The 16,204-nt window shown below is 50.9% G+C and overlaps 1 protein-coding gene across 2 annotated transcripts; it reads left to right on the top strand.

The window, feature by feature from the left end:
* The first annotated feature begins 62 nt into the window (after nt 1-62).
* On the top strand, nt 63-5,792 carry TMEM187 (transmembrane protein 187). 2 transcript variants are annotated; one of them, XM_002928813.4, is made up of 2 exons: nt 63-416; nt 4,750-5,792. In XM_002928813.4, exon 2 carries the CDS (start codon nt 4,975-4,977, stop codon nt 5,773-5,775), a length of 801 nt encoding a protein of 266 aa, XP_002928859.1. In that variant the 5' UTR covers nt 63-416; nt 4,750-4,974; the 3' UTR covers nt 5,776-5,792. The 2 variants fall into 2 exon arrangements, with proteins under 2 accessions (XP_002928859.1, XP_011235036.1); XM_011236734.3 differs by having other exon boundaries at nt 63-390.
* Nucleotides 5,793-16,204: the final 10,412 nt, after the last annotated feature.

A 16,204-nucleotide genomic window follows, 5' to 3' on the forward strand; every position in this document is an offset into this window, starting at 1 on the left:
GCCGTGGGGGGAATCGGAGGCGGGGCGAGTGGGCGGTGACGCACCGGCTCCCAGGCTCGCCGGCCCCGCCTCCGGGAGCCGGCGCCCGCCCGCGCCCCAACGAGAGGAGCCGGGCCGCGCGCCCGGGGCCGCTCCCCGTCCTCCGCCCCGTCGGCCGCAGGGCGGGCAGCCAGGCCGGCGGTACCCGAGCCGAGCGGGAGGGTGCGAAAGAGCTCCGCGTCGCCTCGCGTCACCCCGCCCGCCTGCTTCCCAGAGACCCGCGCCCCGCCCCTACGCGCAGGCGCAGGACCGCTTTTCGGGTCCGCCCTTTTCCGAGATTTGAATTTCCCCCAGCGAATATAGAGAGGCGAGTACCCGGATGGTGATCGCTGGCCTTTTCGCGCCAACACTGTAAGTTCTCGCAGCAACCTTGAGAGGTGGGTACTGGCATCGACCCCATGTGCCAAATCTTGCAGGAGGCCGCCTGGGCGCTGCGCCGTTATCTGCACTGTCAGACTCAGGCTGTAGTGCAGGGGTCCTGAGTTGGTGTCTGGGAGCTTGGAGCCACAACACATGCTTTTTCTACTTTTTCTCACCTTTGTTTTATCTTGATTTTCAGCAACCGCTAGTCGAAATTTGCCCTTTCCCGCAATTACGAATGTAGGCTACAGAGCACAGAGTGTTAGCCTGGTGACTTTGTCATCAATGGAAGTGACAGATTATTTCAGATCATTTAGCTTTTTGTTGTAGTTATCCTGAAATTAACTCACGTACAAGACTTACTAGCAGGCAGAAGAACTACTTTGAAAGTACTGTAGTTACAATCTGCCCGTAGATTCTGTGATTTCATTTACTAGTAAAGTAGCATATATATGACCAAATCATGCATTTTCAAAAATATTTTCATACCATCTTTTGACATATTAAATTTATGTTGTAACTCTGTTTTTATGCATTTGGAAGCATTTCTTTGAGAAAGGCCAAAGAGACCTTGGACAGCCAAAGGACAAGAGCCCTCCCCTATAAATGACTGTGACAGCAACTGCCCTAAATGACCTTGGGCATTAACCTCACCTCTATGGCCCCAAGTCCCTCCCCTGTAAAATAACGAAGGTGAGCTGCTGGTTTCCAAGGGCCTTTCCTGAATTCAGCAATCCTCTCCCTAGGGTTCAGAAATGACTGGAGTTGCTCCAGGCTTCTTGGGTATCCAGGTGGCTCAGATTGGCCTCACATTATAGCCCTCAGGCTGGCATCCCCTCATCTGCAGAAAGGCAGCAACAGTGGTCAGAATAGTCAGGGATACAACGAACAGTTGTCATAAATGCCACAGGAAAGAAGCCACCACTGTGATGGGTGACAGTGGCTCCTGCTTAAGTGCATATAGTCCCAGGAAGCAGGAGAATCTAAGGAACATGTGTTAACTCCTTAGTCAGGATGTTGTCATGCTTTGCAGGACTTCCCCCAAAAGACCCCAGAACCGCAGGCCAATGCTGTTGAGCTTCTGGCTTTCGTGTGCCAGGTGCTGGGGGAATCTGTGTCGTGTAACAAGGGTCATGGCAGCTCAGGTGTGTGGAGGAGGTCGGCCATAAAGTACCCAGCCTGGTCTTCTTGGTGGACTCGGGAAGGTTGTTTGATGACATGTCGCTTTCAGCTTGCACAAGGGCTCGGGTGGACTCTGCCCAGCAGCCAGAGAGAGGAGTCACTTTCCACGCCCTTCCTGGACCTCCTCTATCAAGTTGACAGTATTCGACTCTTGTCCCCAGCTCTCATCCATGCTTGCTGGCAGATAGGAGGTCCAAAAGGCCTGGCATTTCATGCCACAGAGCCAAGCCCCAGAGAGGTGCAGGTAAGGTGTCCCAGCTGGAGTCAGGAGGGAGGCCAAGTTGAAAGTGTTAGCAGACCTGAGGCAGGAGGGAATGAGGACTGCCGAATCTCGTTCTAGCTGAAGAAGGACAGACTGGACCTAGGGAGTGTTCAGGGCTCCATGGGGATGGCACTTTGACGTGTGGCCAGGAGATTGGGACGTGATCATGCATGGTGTGGAGAGCCAGCCACTGAACAGTGTTAAGCGGGGACTGGCACCATCCAGTCCAGGGTACTTGAGGACGATGCTGGGGGCTGTTGTGCGCAGAGCACATTAGCAGCAGCCAGGCTGGAAATGGGAACCCCGGGGCAGGGGCAGCCTGCTCGTTAGCTCATTAGAGAAAGGGTTGGGGGAGCCGTGTGACAGTGCCACAAGCTGAGAAGGAGGCTTATGGTCAATGAGGAGATGCAGAGTCGGGGTGAGGGCTTTAGTTCACTCATGCAAATGCTGGGCCTGTGGTCCTGCTTGACGATGGACCCCCAAGGCAGGATGGGAACAAGAAAGCTCAGTGGAAGGCCCAGCAGCTCCCTCCCCAGAGAATACAGGTGGATGCCCAGGGCCCGGGTGAGAAAAGAAATGGTAATGTGCCAGTGGGAGCGCGAGGAAGAAGAGCAGAGGTGCTGGCGTGGTGCTTGACTCGAATTGGATTGAATTGAATTGGATTGGAATTGAGCAGGTATTCGCTGATCGGGAAGGAGAGCAGAGTCAGAACCCACCCTGCCTTTTTCAGGCCTAAATTGCCAGAAGGGGGACGGGCATTGTAATGCCTCAGAAGTAAACACTGCTCAGTGGTCCTCCTGTATAAGAACTGACTTAATCCACGTGACAACTCCTCCGCCGGGAGGCACTGGCAGCATCCCATTGGACGGGTATGGAAACTGAGGCCCAGACCGGTTAAGGCCCGAGGTCACACAGTTAGTAGGTGGGGAGAGCCGGAGTTTGAACACAGACAGTCCTTTTCATCCCCACCTGCCGCCCTCTTGGCTTTTGAGTCATTTTCAGAGCACTGAACCTTTTCTCTCTACAATGGTAATATATTTCTCGGCTACTAGGCCAATTCACACCACAGCTGGCCCCATAGCAGTTGGCAGTCAGTGATAAGTGCACGTTGTTTTCCCATCGTCTGCCTCAATGACTGCAGGAAATGGAAGGTTTTATTGTGGGCCAGGGAAAGAAGGTGACTTGGGATGGTGTGGCACTTCAGGGGAGGGCAGGAGGACTAGCCTTGTCCTCTCCCCCACCTTCCCCTCCTCCTCCCCCTCCTCTTTTCCTCCCCACTCCTGTCCTCCTCTAGCACTGTCCCGTCCCTTGCCTTGGATTCCAGAACTCACCACAGCTAACGGTCTCTAGTTCAACTGCGTATTTGGTTAAAAGGGCTTGGGGCTGACTGCAAATGTCAACATTTATGATACCACTGAGGTGGGAAAGCCCATTCTGAATTGTAACGACAGACCTAGGAAAGGTCTAAGTGTCTAAATGCAGTGGCTTTAAGGGAACTAGGGCAATGAGCAGGATTTTTCTAGTACACAGATGAAAGAAGAACCGCATGGGGGTTGGGAGAGAAAGGCATGAAACCCCTAGGGGAGAGAGCATTCTAGAGGCTTCCAGAAGCCATGAGTAAGAAGGTGAACACGCTGTGGGTATCACTTTACTTTTTTTTTTAATAATAATTTTTATTATGTTATGTTAGTCAGCATACAGTATATCCTTACTTTTTGATGTAAAGTTCCATGATTCATTATTTGCGTATAATACCCAGTGCACCATGCAATACGTGCTCTCCTTACTACCCATCACCGGCCTATCCCAATCCCCCACCCCCCTCCCTCCCCTCTGACCCCTCTGAAGCCCTCAGTTTGTTTCCCAGAGTCCATAGTCTCTCATGCTTCATTCTCCCTTCTGTTCACCCCCCCCTTTTCTTCCTTTCCTTCTCCTACCAATCTTCCTAGTTCTTTTTTTTTTTTTTTAAGATTTTATTTATTTATTTCNTTTATTTATTTCACAGAGATAGAGACAGCCAGCGAGAAGGGAACACAAGCAGGGGGAGTGGGAGAGGAAGAAGCAGGCTCATAGCGGAGGAGCCTGATGTGGGGCTTGATCCCATAACGCCGGATTCACACCCTGAGCCGAAGGCAGACGCTTAACCGCTGTGCCACCCAGGCGCCCCCCAATCTTCCTAGTTCTTATGTTCCATAAATGAGTGAAACCATTTGATACTTGTCTTTCTCTGCTTGACTTATTTCACTTGGCATTATCTCCTCCAGTGCTGTCCATGTTGCAGCAAATGTTGAGAAATCGTTCTTTCTGATAGCTGAGTACTATTCCATTGTATATATGGACCAAACTTCTTAATCCAGTCATCTGTTGAAGGGCATCTCGGCTCCTTCCACAATGTAGCTATTGTGGACAATGCTGCTATGAATTCACATTGGGGTGCATATGGCCCTTCTCTTCACTGCGTCTGTATCTTGGGGGTAAATACCCAGTAGTGCGATGGCTGGGTCATAGCGTAGCTCAATTTTTAACTTTTTAAGGGACCTCCACACTGTTTTCCAAAGTGGCTGTACCAACTTGCATTCCCACCAACAGTGTAAGAGGGATCCCCTTTCTCCACATCCTCTCCAACATTTGTTGTTTCCTGCCTTGTCCATTTTTGCCATTCTAACTGGCGTAAGGTGGTATCTTAATTGTGGTTTTGATTTGAATTTCCCTGATGGCTAATGATGTTGGACATTTTTTCATGTGTCTGTTAGCCATTCGTATGTCTTCATTGGAATATCGCTTCACTTTTATTTCTGTTGTCTTCTGATGAAAACTGTTGGTGGATCCTGAGGCAGAGAGTTGGGAAGATGGAGGCTCTCTTTTGGATGGTTTTCTTTCTAACCACACTCTTTTTGTAACCACAGAGGAAAGAGGCAGAACGCTCTTCCACTCCTGCCAGCCAGTCAGCAGGACCACTGCCTTTCTCTGGCCTGCGTCCACCACTCTGGGGCAAGGCCGCAGCATCTGCGTCAGAAACCACAGGGACTTCTTCCTGCTGAAGAAGCTGGTTCAGCTGGGAGGCCAAGGCACATTTATCGGACTTCTGAACTGACAGTGGAGGCCGTCCCGAGTCATACCTGGGGCTGCACATGGAGCCTGAGTCCAGGCAGGCCCTTCTCCACGTGGCCGTGGCTGGCTGCTTCTGCACGGCCATAGTCTACACGGGGGTGTTCGATGGCGTCTTCGTCCAAGTGGGCTATGAACACTATGCCGAACCCCCCGTAGCCAGCCTCCCTGCCTTCCTGGCCATGCCCTTCAATTCACTCATTAACTTGGCCTACGTCCTCCTGGGGGTGTACTGGCTACAGAGAAATGGCAGGGCCCCAGGGCGCCCCATGGAGGCGCTGAGGGCTCGTTACCTGAAGGATGTCTTCGCCAGCATGGCCCTGGTCTACGGCCCAGTTCAGTGGCTGCGGATAGCGACGCAGACGCGCCCCGCTGCCGTGCTTGACCAGTGGCTCACCTTGCCCATCTTTGCATGGCCGGTAGCCTGGTGCCTCTCCCTAGACAGGGGTTGGGAGCCCTGGTTGTTCCTTGCCATCGAGTGTCTCTCTCTGGGCAGCTACGGCCTCGCCCTGCTGCACCCCCGTGGGTTTGAGGTCGCGCTGGGCGCCCACATTGCGGCCGCCTTGGGCCAGGCCCTGTGTGCTCACAGGCGCTATGGCACTGCCTCCTCGGGCATCTGCTTGGCTCTGGGCGCGCTCTCCTGCTTGGGCTTCGTGGTCCTCAAGCTGTGCGACCATCAGCTCGCGCGGTGGCGTCTCTTCCAGCGGCTCACGGGCCACTTCTGGTCCAAAGTCTGTGATGTGCTCCAGTTCCACTGTGCATTCTTGTTTCTGACGAATTTAAACACTTGCCAAAGACTTTCTCCTGAGGGGAAGGTACATTAAAGTGTGGAGAGAAAAAACTTTATTTTATTTTATTTTTTTTAAAGATTTTATTTATTTATTCGACAGAGATAGAGACAGCCAGCGAGAGAGGAAACACAAGCAGGGGGAGTGGGAGAGGAAGAAGCAGGCTCATAGCAGAGGAGCCTGATGTGGGGCTCGATCCCACAACGCCGGGATCACGCCCTGAGCCGAAGGCAGATGCTTAACCGCTGTGCCACCCAGGCGCCCCGAGAAAAAACTTTAAAAAAGAAGAAAAGGGGTGCCCGGCTGGCTCAGTTGGAAGAGCATGCGACTCTTGATCTTGGGGTTTTGAGTTCGAGTCCCATGTGGAGTGTAGAGATTCCTTAAATAAATGAAACAAAACTTAAATAAAGATCCAAAGTATGGAAGGAAGCTGCTTGCAGCCACTGACCACCTCTCTTACAGCCCCCACCCCCCACGCCCCTGCAGCTGTCATGGTGTTAATTTCCCCGGTGTGATAAGATAGGAGGATTACATGGAAGACTGTCCCTCCCCTCGAAGTAATGCGCTTCAGGATTTAGAGGTGAAATGTTATGCTGCCTGCAACTTACTTTCAAAGAGATAAAGCAGATATCCAAGTGCAGGGGATGGAGGGGGTAATTGTACTATTCTTGTAACTTTTCTGTAGTTTGAAATTTTTTCAAAATAAAACATTGGGGGCACATGACCCCAAGAAATCCATCACTGTCACGGTGGGAGAGAAATGGTTACCCACAATAGCTCTGGGCTGTATGTATGTCAGGCCAGGCAGTGGGGATGCCAGTGAATGTCCCCAGAGGCGAGTGGGTTCAGGGAGACCGAGTCACATCAAACACATCCTGAGCACACTGCCAAGCTGACAGCAGGTCACATGGAAGAAGCCACGTCACCTCAGATCGTTTGTGGAACAAAGCAGGGTATGTCCAGATAACGGAAACACAAATGTCAAAAGTTCAATTCACAACAGAGGGGCATCTGGGTGGCTCAGTCAAGCGTCTGCCTTCAGCTCAGGTCATAATCCCAGGGTTCTGGGATCAAGCTCCGCGTCAGGCTCCTTGCTCAGTGGAGAGCCTGCTTCTCCCTCTGCCTCTGCCTGCTGCTCCCCCTGCTTGTGCTCTCTCTCTTGCTTGCTCTTTCTCTCTCTCTGTCAAATGGATAAAGTCTTTAAAAAAAAAAAATAGATGAATTCTCAACAGAATGCTGCCCTCAGAGCCAGGGGGTGGCTTAGATGTTCAGTAGGCTTACTGAAGCGTCGTGTGTATGTTTCCGTTGGGGAGACCCAGAGCCTGCTCTCAGCAAGCCCTGCCTCCCCAGTCTTTCTTCCCGCTTGTTAGTGCACCCTTCACATGCTCGTTTCATCCCTTGTCACCGGAAGGGCATCTGTTCTTGAAAGAGAAAGGTGAAGGCAGAGTTAAAGAGGACACTGTCTGCCAAATGGCATCTCAGGACGGGCTGCCCACGTGCACCTGCTCCGTGTCCCCCAAGGCCCCTCTCCCTGGAGCCTGCGGGTTGGCATGTGGACCTTTGCTATGACTGGTGAGATGCTTTTGAAACTGGGTACCTGTGCTGGATGATCTGTCCCACCTGGGCACCTCTCAAGTGGGTGGTGGGTCTGAAACAAGCCACCAGCTGAAGAACCCCGGAGGTGAGTGCCCATGAGCATTGCCTCTGCCTGGGCAGGGGCCAAGCAACCTCTACCCCTCCCGCAAGGCCTGGGCAAATGGTTTGGGGCCCGGCGGCGGGGCATGCCGGTGGGTGAAGAGCAGGGTGGCATTTGTTTGGGGAAACAGCTTTGTTCCATGACAGTGTGCTTCCTTGGGTGGCTTAGGTAGGGATAAGGATGGAAGGGTGAGGGCAGAGGGGACCAGGGTCTTATATGGGGTGGGTTCTTCACCTAGTATGTGAGTGATCTCCCCCCCAACACTTTTGCTGTTTTTCTCTTAGTAGCTGTTTGCCTCATTGACAGAGCAGATCCACTGAGAATGGCTGGGGTTCTGCATGGCCTTGTTCATTCCACATCTTTGAGCAATAACTTTTCGTTTGATTTCATTTCATTTTTACCTTCTGGTTCTCATGCCGCCTTGCACAGGAAACAGGTGGCATGTCAGATTCTGGTGACTCAGGACAGCTTCATGGAGAACTAGGTACACCACTGTGGGGGTGGGGGGCCACGGGGGCCTTTTACCACAGGCGGGGATACAAGGGGCAAGAGCAGAGACCGCCAGCAGCCCAACTCCCTCTGTCCCGCCTGTCTCCCATCCAAGGTTGTCAGATAAAGTGTAGCACTACAAATGAGGTTTTAGTCCCAGTGTGTCCCAAAACGCACATGAGACGTGCTTATACTAAGAAATTGTTGCACTGTTTATCTTAAATTCAGATTTAAGTGGGTGTCCTGTCTTTTTATTTGCTAAATCAGCTAACCCAACCAAAGTGAGAGGCCTAGAACCTTCTCTTCCTGCCCCCTTTTTTCTCAGATCCAGGGGCTGGCATCTCAGACTGCCTCGGCCCAGCAATGTTTGAGCCGCTAGAGGAAGAAGGCTGGTGGCTGTGCCACCCCCCGCCTGTCGCTACCCTGGTCCCCCACCCCCTCTGTCTGCTGGGTTTCTCCATCTTACAGCTGCGCAGCTGAGAAGCCAGTGGTTACCAGAGGGGCCCTCTCCCTGCTTTTGGCCTAAACGGTTTAGAGGTCCCAAAGCTGGGAGGGATCTCTGAAACCATCTACCCCACCCCCTCGTTTCACAGAAACAGAAACTCTAGAAGTCCGACTGGGCTGACAGTTGCATCAGAAACCCGGCATCCCACCCCCTGCCCGAAGTCCTGCCCATTGCGTGGCTGTACCTCTTCCTGGTGTCTCAGCCTCTTTTCCTTGCTTTCCCATACCCACAGCTTGGGGGTGTGCCCCCCAGTGAAAACACTTGGGTTGGGCTTGCTGGTTGTGGAGGTGACACAGGCTCATTGGGCTGGGGCGGCAGGGGGTGGGGGGTGGACACCAAGCCACCTGAGAGGCCTGTGCACTTGCATGATGGGTACGGACACTGCCCGAGGGCCCCTTGTGCTTCAGTGATGTTCTGTCCCCATCCGGGCACTGATTCCCTCCCAGCTTTCACCGGAAAGGTGTTAGCATGCTGTTTCACTTTGTGCCAATCTGATGGGGGCAAAGCGAGAACTCGCTGTGACTTTAACTCCCGGCGCCCCTCTGCACGCACGCACACGTGCCCACCTGGTGCTCATGCATTTGTCTGTTGGACGTTTGGATTTGTTCTTCCTCGTTCTTGACCTGTCTTTTCTCTTCTTAATTGGTAGGAACTCTGTTTTATATTATAAACATTAACCGTTCATCTGGCATACAGATGATAAATACGTTTTCTTAATCTATCATTTGTCTTTTGACTTTGTGGATATTTTAAAGTAACGTGGTTGAAGATTTACATGGTCCTCTATGTCTCTATGTCTGTCTGTTTGTACATAGCTTTTGGGTTGCTGGTCTTGCTTCCGACATTTTTCCAGGTGCCTAGATCATACTCGTCTACTCATTAGGTAGCTTTGTCAAATCTTAACATCTCCTATAGCTGCTTCAGATCTTTTTCACTATAAAATTTTCATAATAAAATTATTAAATAGCGGTGCCTGTCTGGCTCCATTGGTGGAGCATGTGACTCTGGATCTCAGTCAGGGTCCCGAGTTCGAGCCCCACATTGGGCGTACGGATTACTTTTAAAAAATGATTTAAAACAGTAATTTACAAAAACAGTTCAAATTTACATTTAGAAATAAAAACGTTCAGTTGTTATTGTCCACATGACAGTTTACCAAACCGTAGTTAGCTCATGTTGAATTGAGGAGAGGAAATGCCAAAATTCTGTGTAAGAAGTTTCACTGTAGCCTCTGGGAGGACAGGGGCAGTTCCAACACGTAAAGCGCTTCCCTCTCACGTGTGGAGATCTCCGTAAATCGAAATCTTTGGATGAGCATAAACCAGGTGGTTTATATCCTCCAGTGTGTTTGGAGAGCACCTCTTTGCCTTTCAAGTAGAGGCTTGGGTCCCGGGCCCTTTCAGCAATCCCCGTGCCCATTCCTAAAACAAGCAGTCTTCCTCCTAGATGCTCCTTGAGTCCCTGCTGCCTCTCTGCTGAGCAAGCTGGTGGCTGTGGGCCACATGGCTGTGCGTGCTGGGAGGCACTGCCTGTGGCAGCTGTGTGGCTCACTGACATCCAGGGCCTGGCCCCCGGGGTCTGCTGAGCCACCCAAGCCCGCCCTGTTTGCAGCCTGGGCCATGGTAGCGTAGCAGATCCTTCCAACCATGGTCATGTTTTTCTAGTCTTTTCTTCCATTTCCTGCCCTTCGCTTTGATCTCTGCCCTCCGTTTCTCTTCAGAATCGCTGACTTCTGGTTTTACTTCTGTCTCTTCTTTCTCTGCCTCGCCTGACTTCCACTGGGGCCTCTGCCAGTGTGTGTGGGATGCCACAATCTCGGCCGGCTCAGGTCTCTTCCTTTGAAAGACATGAAACATGACAGATGAAATGGGAGCCCCATCCCTGCCTTCCTGCCCCAGAGGTAACCCCCAGCCAGGCTTGGGTGTACCCCATCCCCCCACGTGCTTTTATACCTTTCCTGTGTGGGCGTATATGCACTAGTGATATTTGCAACGGTCTTGCACACGTTGTAACTTTATTGTAAATGCCACACAGGGTCCAGACCCTTCTCCCGCGGGCTGCAGAACTGGATCAGTGGGAGTGTTTACCCGGGTCTCTTGAGGTGCCCATTGACATAATCCCTCCTTGGGTGCCGCGTCCATGCCTCTCTTCTTATGTGTGAGCCCTTCACGAGAGTACCCCCTATACACACAGCACAGCTGCCCTTGACTAGAAGTTGCTCAATCTGTCGCCAAAGAGGTTGCTGAGATGACTGCGTGCTAGGTTCCCACTGCCCCCTGCCGTCACTGGCACTTGGTGCTGTCAGAGGATTTACTGTCCACTGATCTAATGGGGGTGAACGAGAATTTCATTTCCTTCTTGTTTGCCCCTCCTGGCTTAAAATAGAGGTTGCCTGAGCAAATTAAACATGGACACCACATGAGCCAGCAGTGCCACTTCCGGGTGTATCCCCGAAAGAAGTGAAAGCAGGGGTTGAAGAGAGATTTGCACACCCGTGTTCGTAGCGGCATGATTCCCAGCAGCCAAAAGGTAGGCGCAGCCCCAAGGGCCCATCGAGGGATGAATAGATAAGCAAAATGTGGTCTATCTACGCGATGGAATGTTCTTCAGTCTTCAAAAGGAGGGAAATTCAGACACTACAGCACGGGTGAACCTGGAAGACGTTCCGCTGAGTGAGAGAAGCCAGGCACAAAAGGACAGATAGTGTAGGAGTCCGACCTCCACGAGGTGCCCAGAGTACTCAGGTGCAGAGACACGGGAAGTGGGATGGTGGGTGTGGGGGGGGGCTGGGGGGAGACGGAGGGGGCTTCAGTGTCTAATGGGGGCAGAGTTGCAGTTTGGGAAGCTGGGAAGGTTCTGGGGAAGGATGGTGGGGATGACTGCACAAAATAGGAACGAGAGCTCTTAATGCCACAGAGCTGTACACTTGCAAATCGTTCAGACGGTAAATCTGATGGTCTCTGTATTGAACCACATTTTTTTTAGAGAGAGAGCAGTTGGGGGCGGGTGAGGGACAGAGGGAAAGGGAGAGAGGGAATCTCAAACAGGCTTCATGCCCAGCATGGAACCCCAATGTGGGGCTCAATCTCACGACCCTGAGGTCATGACCTGGGCAGAAACCAAGAGTTGGATGCTCAACTGACTGAGCCAGCCAGGCGCCCCTTAGCCACATTTTAAAAAATCGGTGTTGATTTTTGCCATTGACTAGTTTGGGGCTATTCTGTAAGTTCTCTGTGCCTCACTTGCCTCTCTTGTTCCAGGGGTGGGGGTGGTTGTGAGCGGCTTAACAAGCGTCTGCCCATAGCAAGGTGCCCTTCATGCCTTGCACAGCATTACTATGGCTGCCTTAGAGAAGAGGAAACACGAATCCTACTGGCAAGAGCTAACAGGTATTAACCAAGGGCTTACTGTCTAGGGAAGTGAGTTTAGAGAAGCTGAATGGCCTTCAAGTTCCGGAAGGTAGGAGGTAGTCAAGGTGGGGTTTGCCCTGGGGCTTTACACGTCCCTCCCTGCCGGCGTTGCTACTTTGTTGTGTGTAACTGAAGCCCTCAACACCCTGACTTGGGATCCGAACATCATTTTGAAAATACACTTTTAAATTGAGACAGAAGTCACATCCCATACCGTTCACCCTTTTAAAGGATACCATTCGGTGGTTTTTAGTATGTTCATAGGGTTGTGCAACCATCACCGCCGTCTCCTTCCAGAGCATTGTTTCTGAAAAGAGACCCTAGACCCGTTAGCAGTCCTTCCTCATTCCCTCTTCCCCCCAGCCCCTGACACCCACTCATCTCTGCTCTGCCTCTGTGCATTTACCTGGTATGGACGTCTGGTACAAATGGAATCACTCAATATGTGTCTTTTGCTCCTTTCGCTCAGCATGTTTGCAAGGTTCATTCATTTTGTGGCCCGTCAATAATAACTTATCCATTTGTCAGTCAGAGGGTTTCCACCTTTTGGCTCTTATGAAGAATGCTACTGTGAACATTTCTGTATACATTTCCGTGTGCACACATGTTCTCCTTTCTCTTGGGCATCTAGCTGGGAGTGTTTCCCCCCAGAGCAGCCCATTTTGGGCTGCCACCAGCCAGAAGGCAGGTTCCCTCCCGGCTTCTGTTACTATCGTCTCCTTATGGCCATTCTAGTGGATGTGGAGCTTTGAAAACACATCCTTAATTTTCAAAACCTCTAATCAGACCTGCAACAGCACACGCACTAGGATGAAAATTAAGGATGTGTTTTTTGCAAGGTGTGCACACAGAAGGCCCCCAACACCGGTTTCATCAGAGAGAAGCCTGCCCTTGCCAGGTGAACAGTTCAGAAATGTTTTCCATGTGAAACTCTTCATCTCTGCCATTTAGATGGGCTTTTTCCCCCAGATGATTGTTGCTTATATTATACAACCCAAACAGGTAGGGGAGCGGAGCCTGTGACTCCTACAAGGGACTGAGCCAGACCCACCACAAACAACACATGTCACCTCTGAGGGGACTTCAGACAGGGACACTGTCAGAGACTGTCATAGCGTATCAAAACCACGTTTACTAGAGACACACCTAAAACACGGCTGCACAAGATTACACGTGAAAGAATGAGAAAAAAGATACACTTCAGCTCCTGCTGAGCGAGAGAGCTGGTAGAGCGATTGGACAAAATACGCTTTGGGACAAAACAGGAACAGTTTAGGAATAATGTTAAAATAGTTTCAAAACACATAAAGCAAAAATTGACAGAACTCCAGGGAGAAATGGACAAATCTAGCCTCATAGAGGGAGGTTTCTATGGGCTTAAGGTATTTAGGTCAAAAAGAACACAGTTCTGTGCAGTTGCAGAAAAGGCGAACAAGTCCGTGACTCCGGGCACTCCGACAGGCCGGCGGCCTCCCATGCCCCGCCACATCCATGAGTGTCATCGAAAGCCAATGATAGCATTGTAGCCTTAAAGCAAGAAGCAAGTATGCTTGAAGACATGCTGTCAGAGCACATTCTCGGAGCTCAGCGCAACTAGGTCCGAGGTCCGCGAACACATGCGAGCACACGCGATTGCCATCCAGTGCAAAGTTTTACAAATCATAATGAGAATTTTAAAATACTTAGAACTACATTAATAAACATAACTACATAATAACCCTGGTGGGTGATGGTACTTCAAGTGAATCTTACAGCATGAGAAGCCGACATAAATTCTTTCTATGTCCCGATTAAGTCTATGACTTGAACTTCACACACGTGTACACTGGAGGCTCCAGTAAACCAGCCCCAATGGTAAACACCAGTGCGAGCGCTGGTACTACAGATCAGTTTTGCATGTCCTGGAACTGCACATAAATGGAAGCATATGACCTGTGACATACCCACACGACAGCACATACATCCCCTTCTATTACTGACTGGTATTCCGTAGTACTGAGACAAGGAAACTAAAGAGACCCCATGAAAACCTGCTCTTTTTCGTTCCTTTTCCTGCTTCTATTCGTGGTAGGAGCTACACCCCCGCCTTACACATGCCTTCTAGACCAGGTAGTGCATGTTCTCCTTGTGAAGGTCAAGGATTCAATGATTTTTTGGAGTCTTCCAGTGCAACAGATAACACTTAAGGGGTGACCAGGCAGGAGTCTCAAGAACGTTTTCCAAACCCATTGACTCATCCAGACCCCCGGCTCCAGGGGCTCGGTGCCTTGTGGAGGACATCTGCACACTCATCTCTGTTCCTGGATTACTGAGGAGAAACGCACCAGACCACCGTCCTAATAAAAGCCCCAGATGAGACTCGTCCCCCTTACCTTTCCGAGTCCCCCGGGCACTGCCTGTATCTACACTCTCATAGGTCTTCAGGGAACGCTGCTCACTTTCTCTTGGCTCGCATTTGATTTCTGTCCTGCGTGAAGCCAAGGACCCTCTCGGCCGGTCCTCTGGGACCCACCCGGCCCGCGTCAGTGCGGGTGTTGGGCAGGTTTGCGGAGCTGTTCATTTTGTTGATGGGCATTTGGGTTGTTTCCAGCTGCTACCGACACTCATGCCCAAGTCTTTGTAAGGACATATGCATCCAATCCTTCTTGGTATAACCTAGAAATGGAATTGCTTGCCTAGGGTAGGTGAAGTCCAAGTCATAAGAAACTGCCCAACAGTTATCCATAGTATCCATAGTATCCATAGTGGCTCCCCCAGTTTGCACTTCCCCTGGCTCCATGTCCTCACCGACACTTGGTATGACCAGCCCTTTTAGTGTAATCATTCTGCTGTGTGTGTGTGTGTGTGTGTGTGTGTGTGTGTGTGTGTGTGACTGTCTTCTGCTTTTCTTTTGCATTTCCCCTTGACTAATGAGCTTGAGCATCTCTTCCTCTATGTCTGCCCTAGTGCGCAGAGTCAGGGGCAAGGGGGGCAGAGAAGGAGAAGAGGAGCTGGGGGGAGGGGAGCCCAGCACGGAGAAGCCCTGGGGGCCTTCAGGGCGGGCTCCTCACTCTTGATCAGCAGTAACTGGAGGTGAGGTGCTTTCTGGGTCTGTGGCCCTGGGCCATGGGAGAGCCACAGGCTCTGGGCGGGGCCTCTCCTGGCTTTGCTCCAGGCTTCCTGGCTTCGGTGCGAGGGGCCCTTGGTGCCGCCGTGCGCCGTGGGTCGCAGGATTTTAAGGCACGCTCCCACGGTGGGACAGCTAGGAGAGCAGGGAAATTGACATTGCCAAAATTGACCCCAGAAGAAAGAGAACATCAGCCACCCCTGCAACAGCCTCAGGGCTTTCAGGTACAGGTAGTTCTAGCGTGTTAAAGAAAATAAAGAAAAGCTTCCCAATGTGTTCTGTGAAACTGAAGAACCTTCTCCCCCTAGAAGAACATTAGCAGCGCACGGATAGACTCCCCGTGGGTTCATTCCAAGAGTCCAGGCTGACTGAATGAATGAAGCAGGTTTCCAGAGTTGACGAAGGTAACATCCCCTACACACGCACCACAGAGGAGACGGCAGATCATGATCACTGATAAATACTGATCCACATTTTGAAAATAAAAATATTAGTTAATATAATCCAAAAGCAGGTTAAGAAATGAATACACCTTGCAGTATGGTCATGAATGAGACCAGCCTGGTTTGGACTCCAGTGGGGCTCCTGATCTAATAAACACACAAATATATAGTCAGAAAGTGTGGCATTGTGTCATGGGTGGGAGTACAGGGACTACTCCAGGAGAAGAAATAGCACTTGGCCTGCTATGCACTTTTATTCTAACTGGGTGAATTCTGCCCACTTAGCAGTGTGGCCTCAAGCAGGCCACCTGACCTCTCTGAACCTTCCACCTTTCACCCGTAGCTTCACTGTTCTGAACTATACCCACAGGAGGGCACTTTAAAGAATGATAAAAGGGCACTATTGCAAGCAAGCATAATTAAGTGGAGTTCATTCCAAGAGCGCAGAGATGATTCAATTAGGAATTATGTTACTGTCATTAGTAATATTAACGTATCAAAGGAGAAAAACGCGGCATCAGTAGATGTCAGAAAGGTATTTGAAGCAGATACTCACACACACGAGTGTTCACAGCAGCTGAAAGTGGAAACCGCCCAAGTGTCAAACAACTGATGCGTGTGATAGAGACATACAATGCAATGTTATTCAACCGTAAAAGAGAATAAAATTCTTTTTTTTAAGGAGATTTTATTTTGGCGGCGCCTGGATGGCTCGATCGGTGAAGCGACCAATTCTTGATTTCTGCTCAGGTCATGGTCTCAGGGTCCTGGAACTGAACCCTGCGTCAGGCTCCGCGCTCAGCACTGAGTCTGCTT

This window comes from Ailuropoda melanoleuca, chromosome X (genome assembly GCF_002007445.2).
Source record: "Ailuropoda melanoleuca isolate Jingjing chromosome X, ASM200744v2, whole genome shotgun sequence".
NCBI lineage: Eukaryota > Metazoa > Chordata > Mammalia > Carnivora > Ursidae > Ailuropoda > Ailuropoda melanoleuca.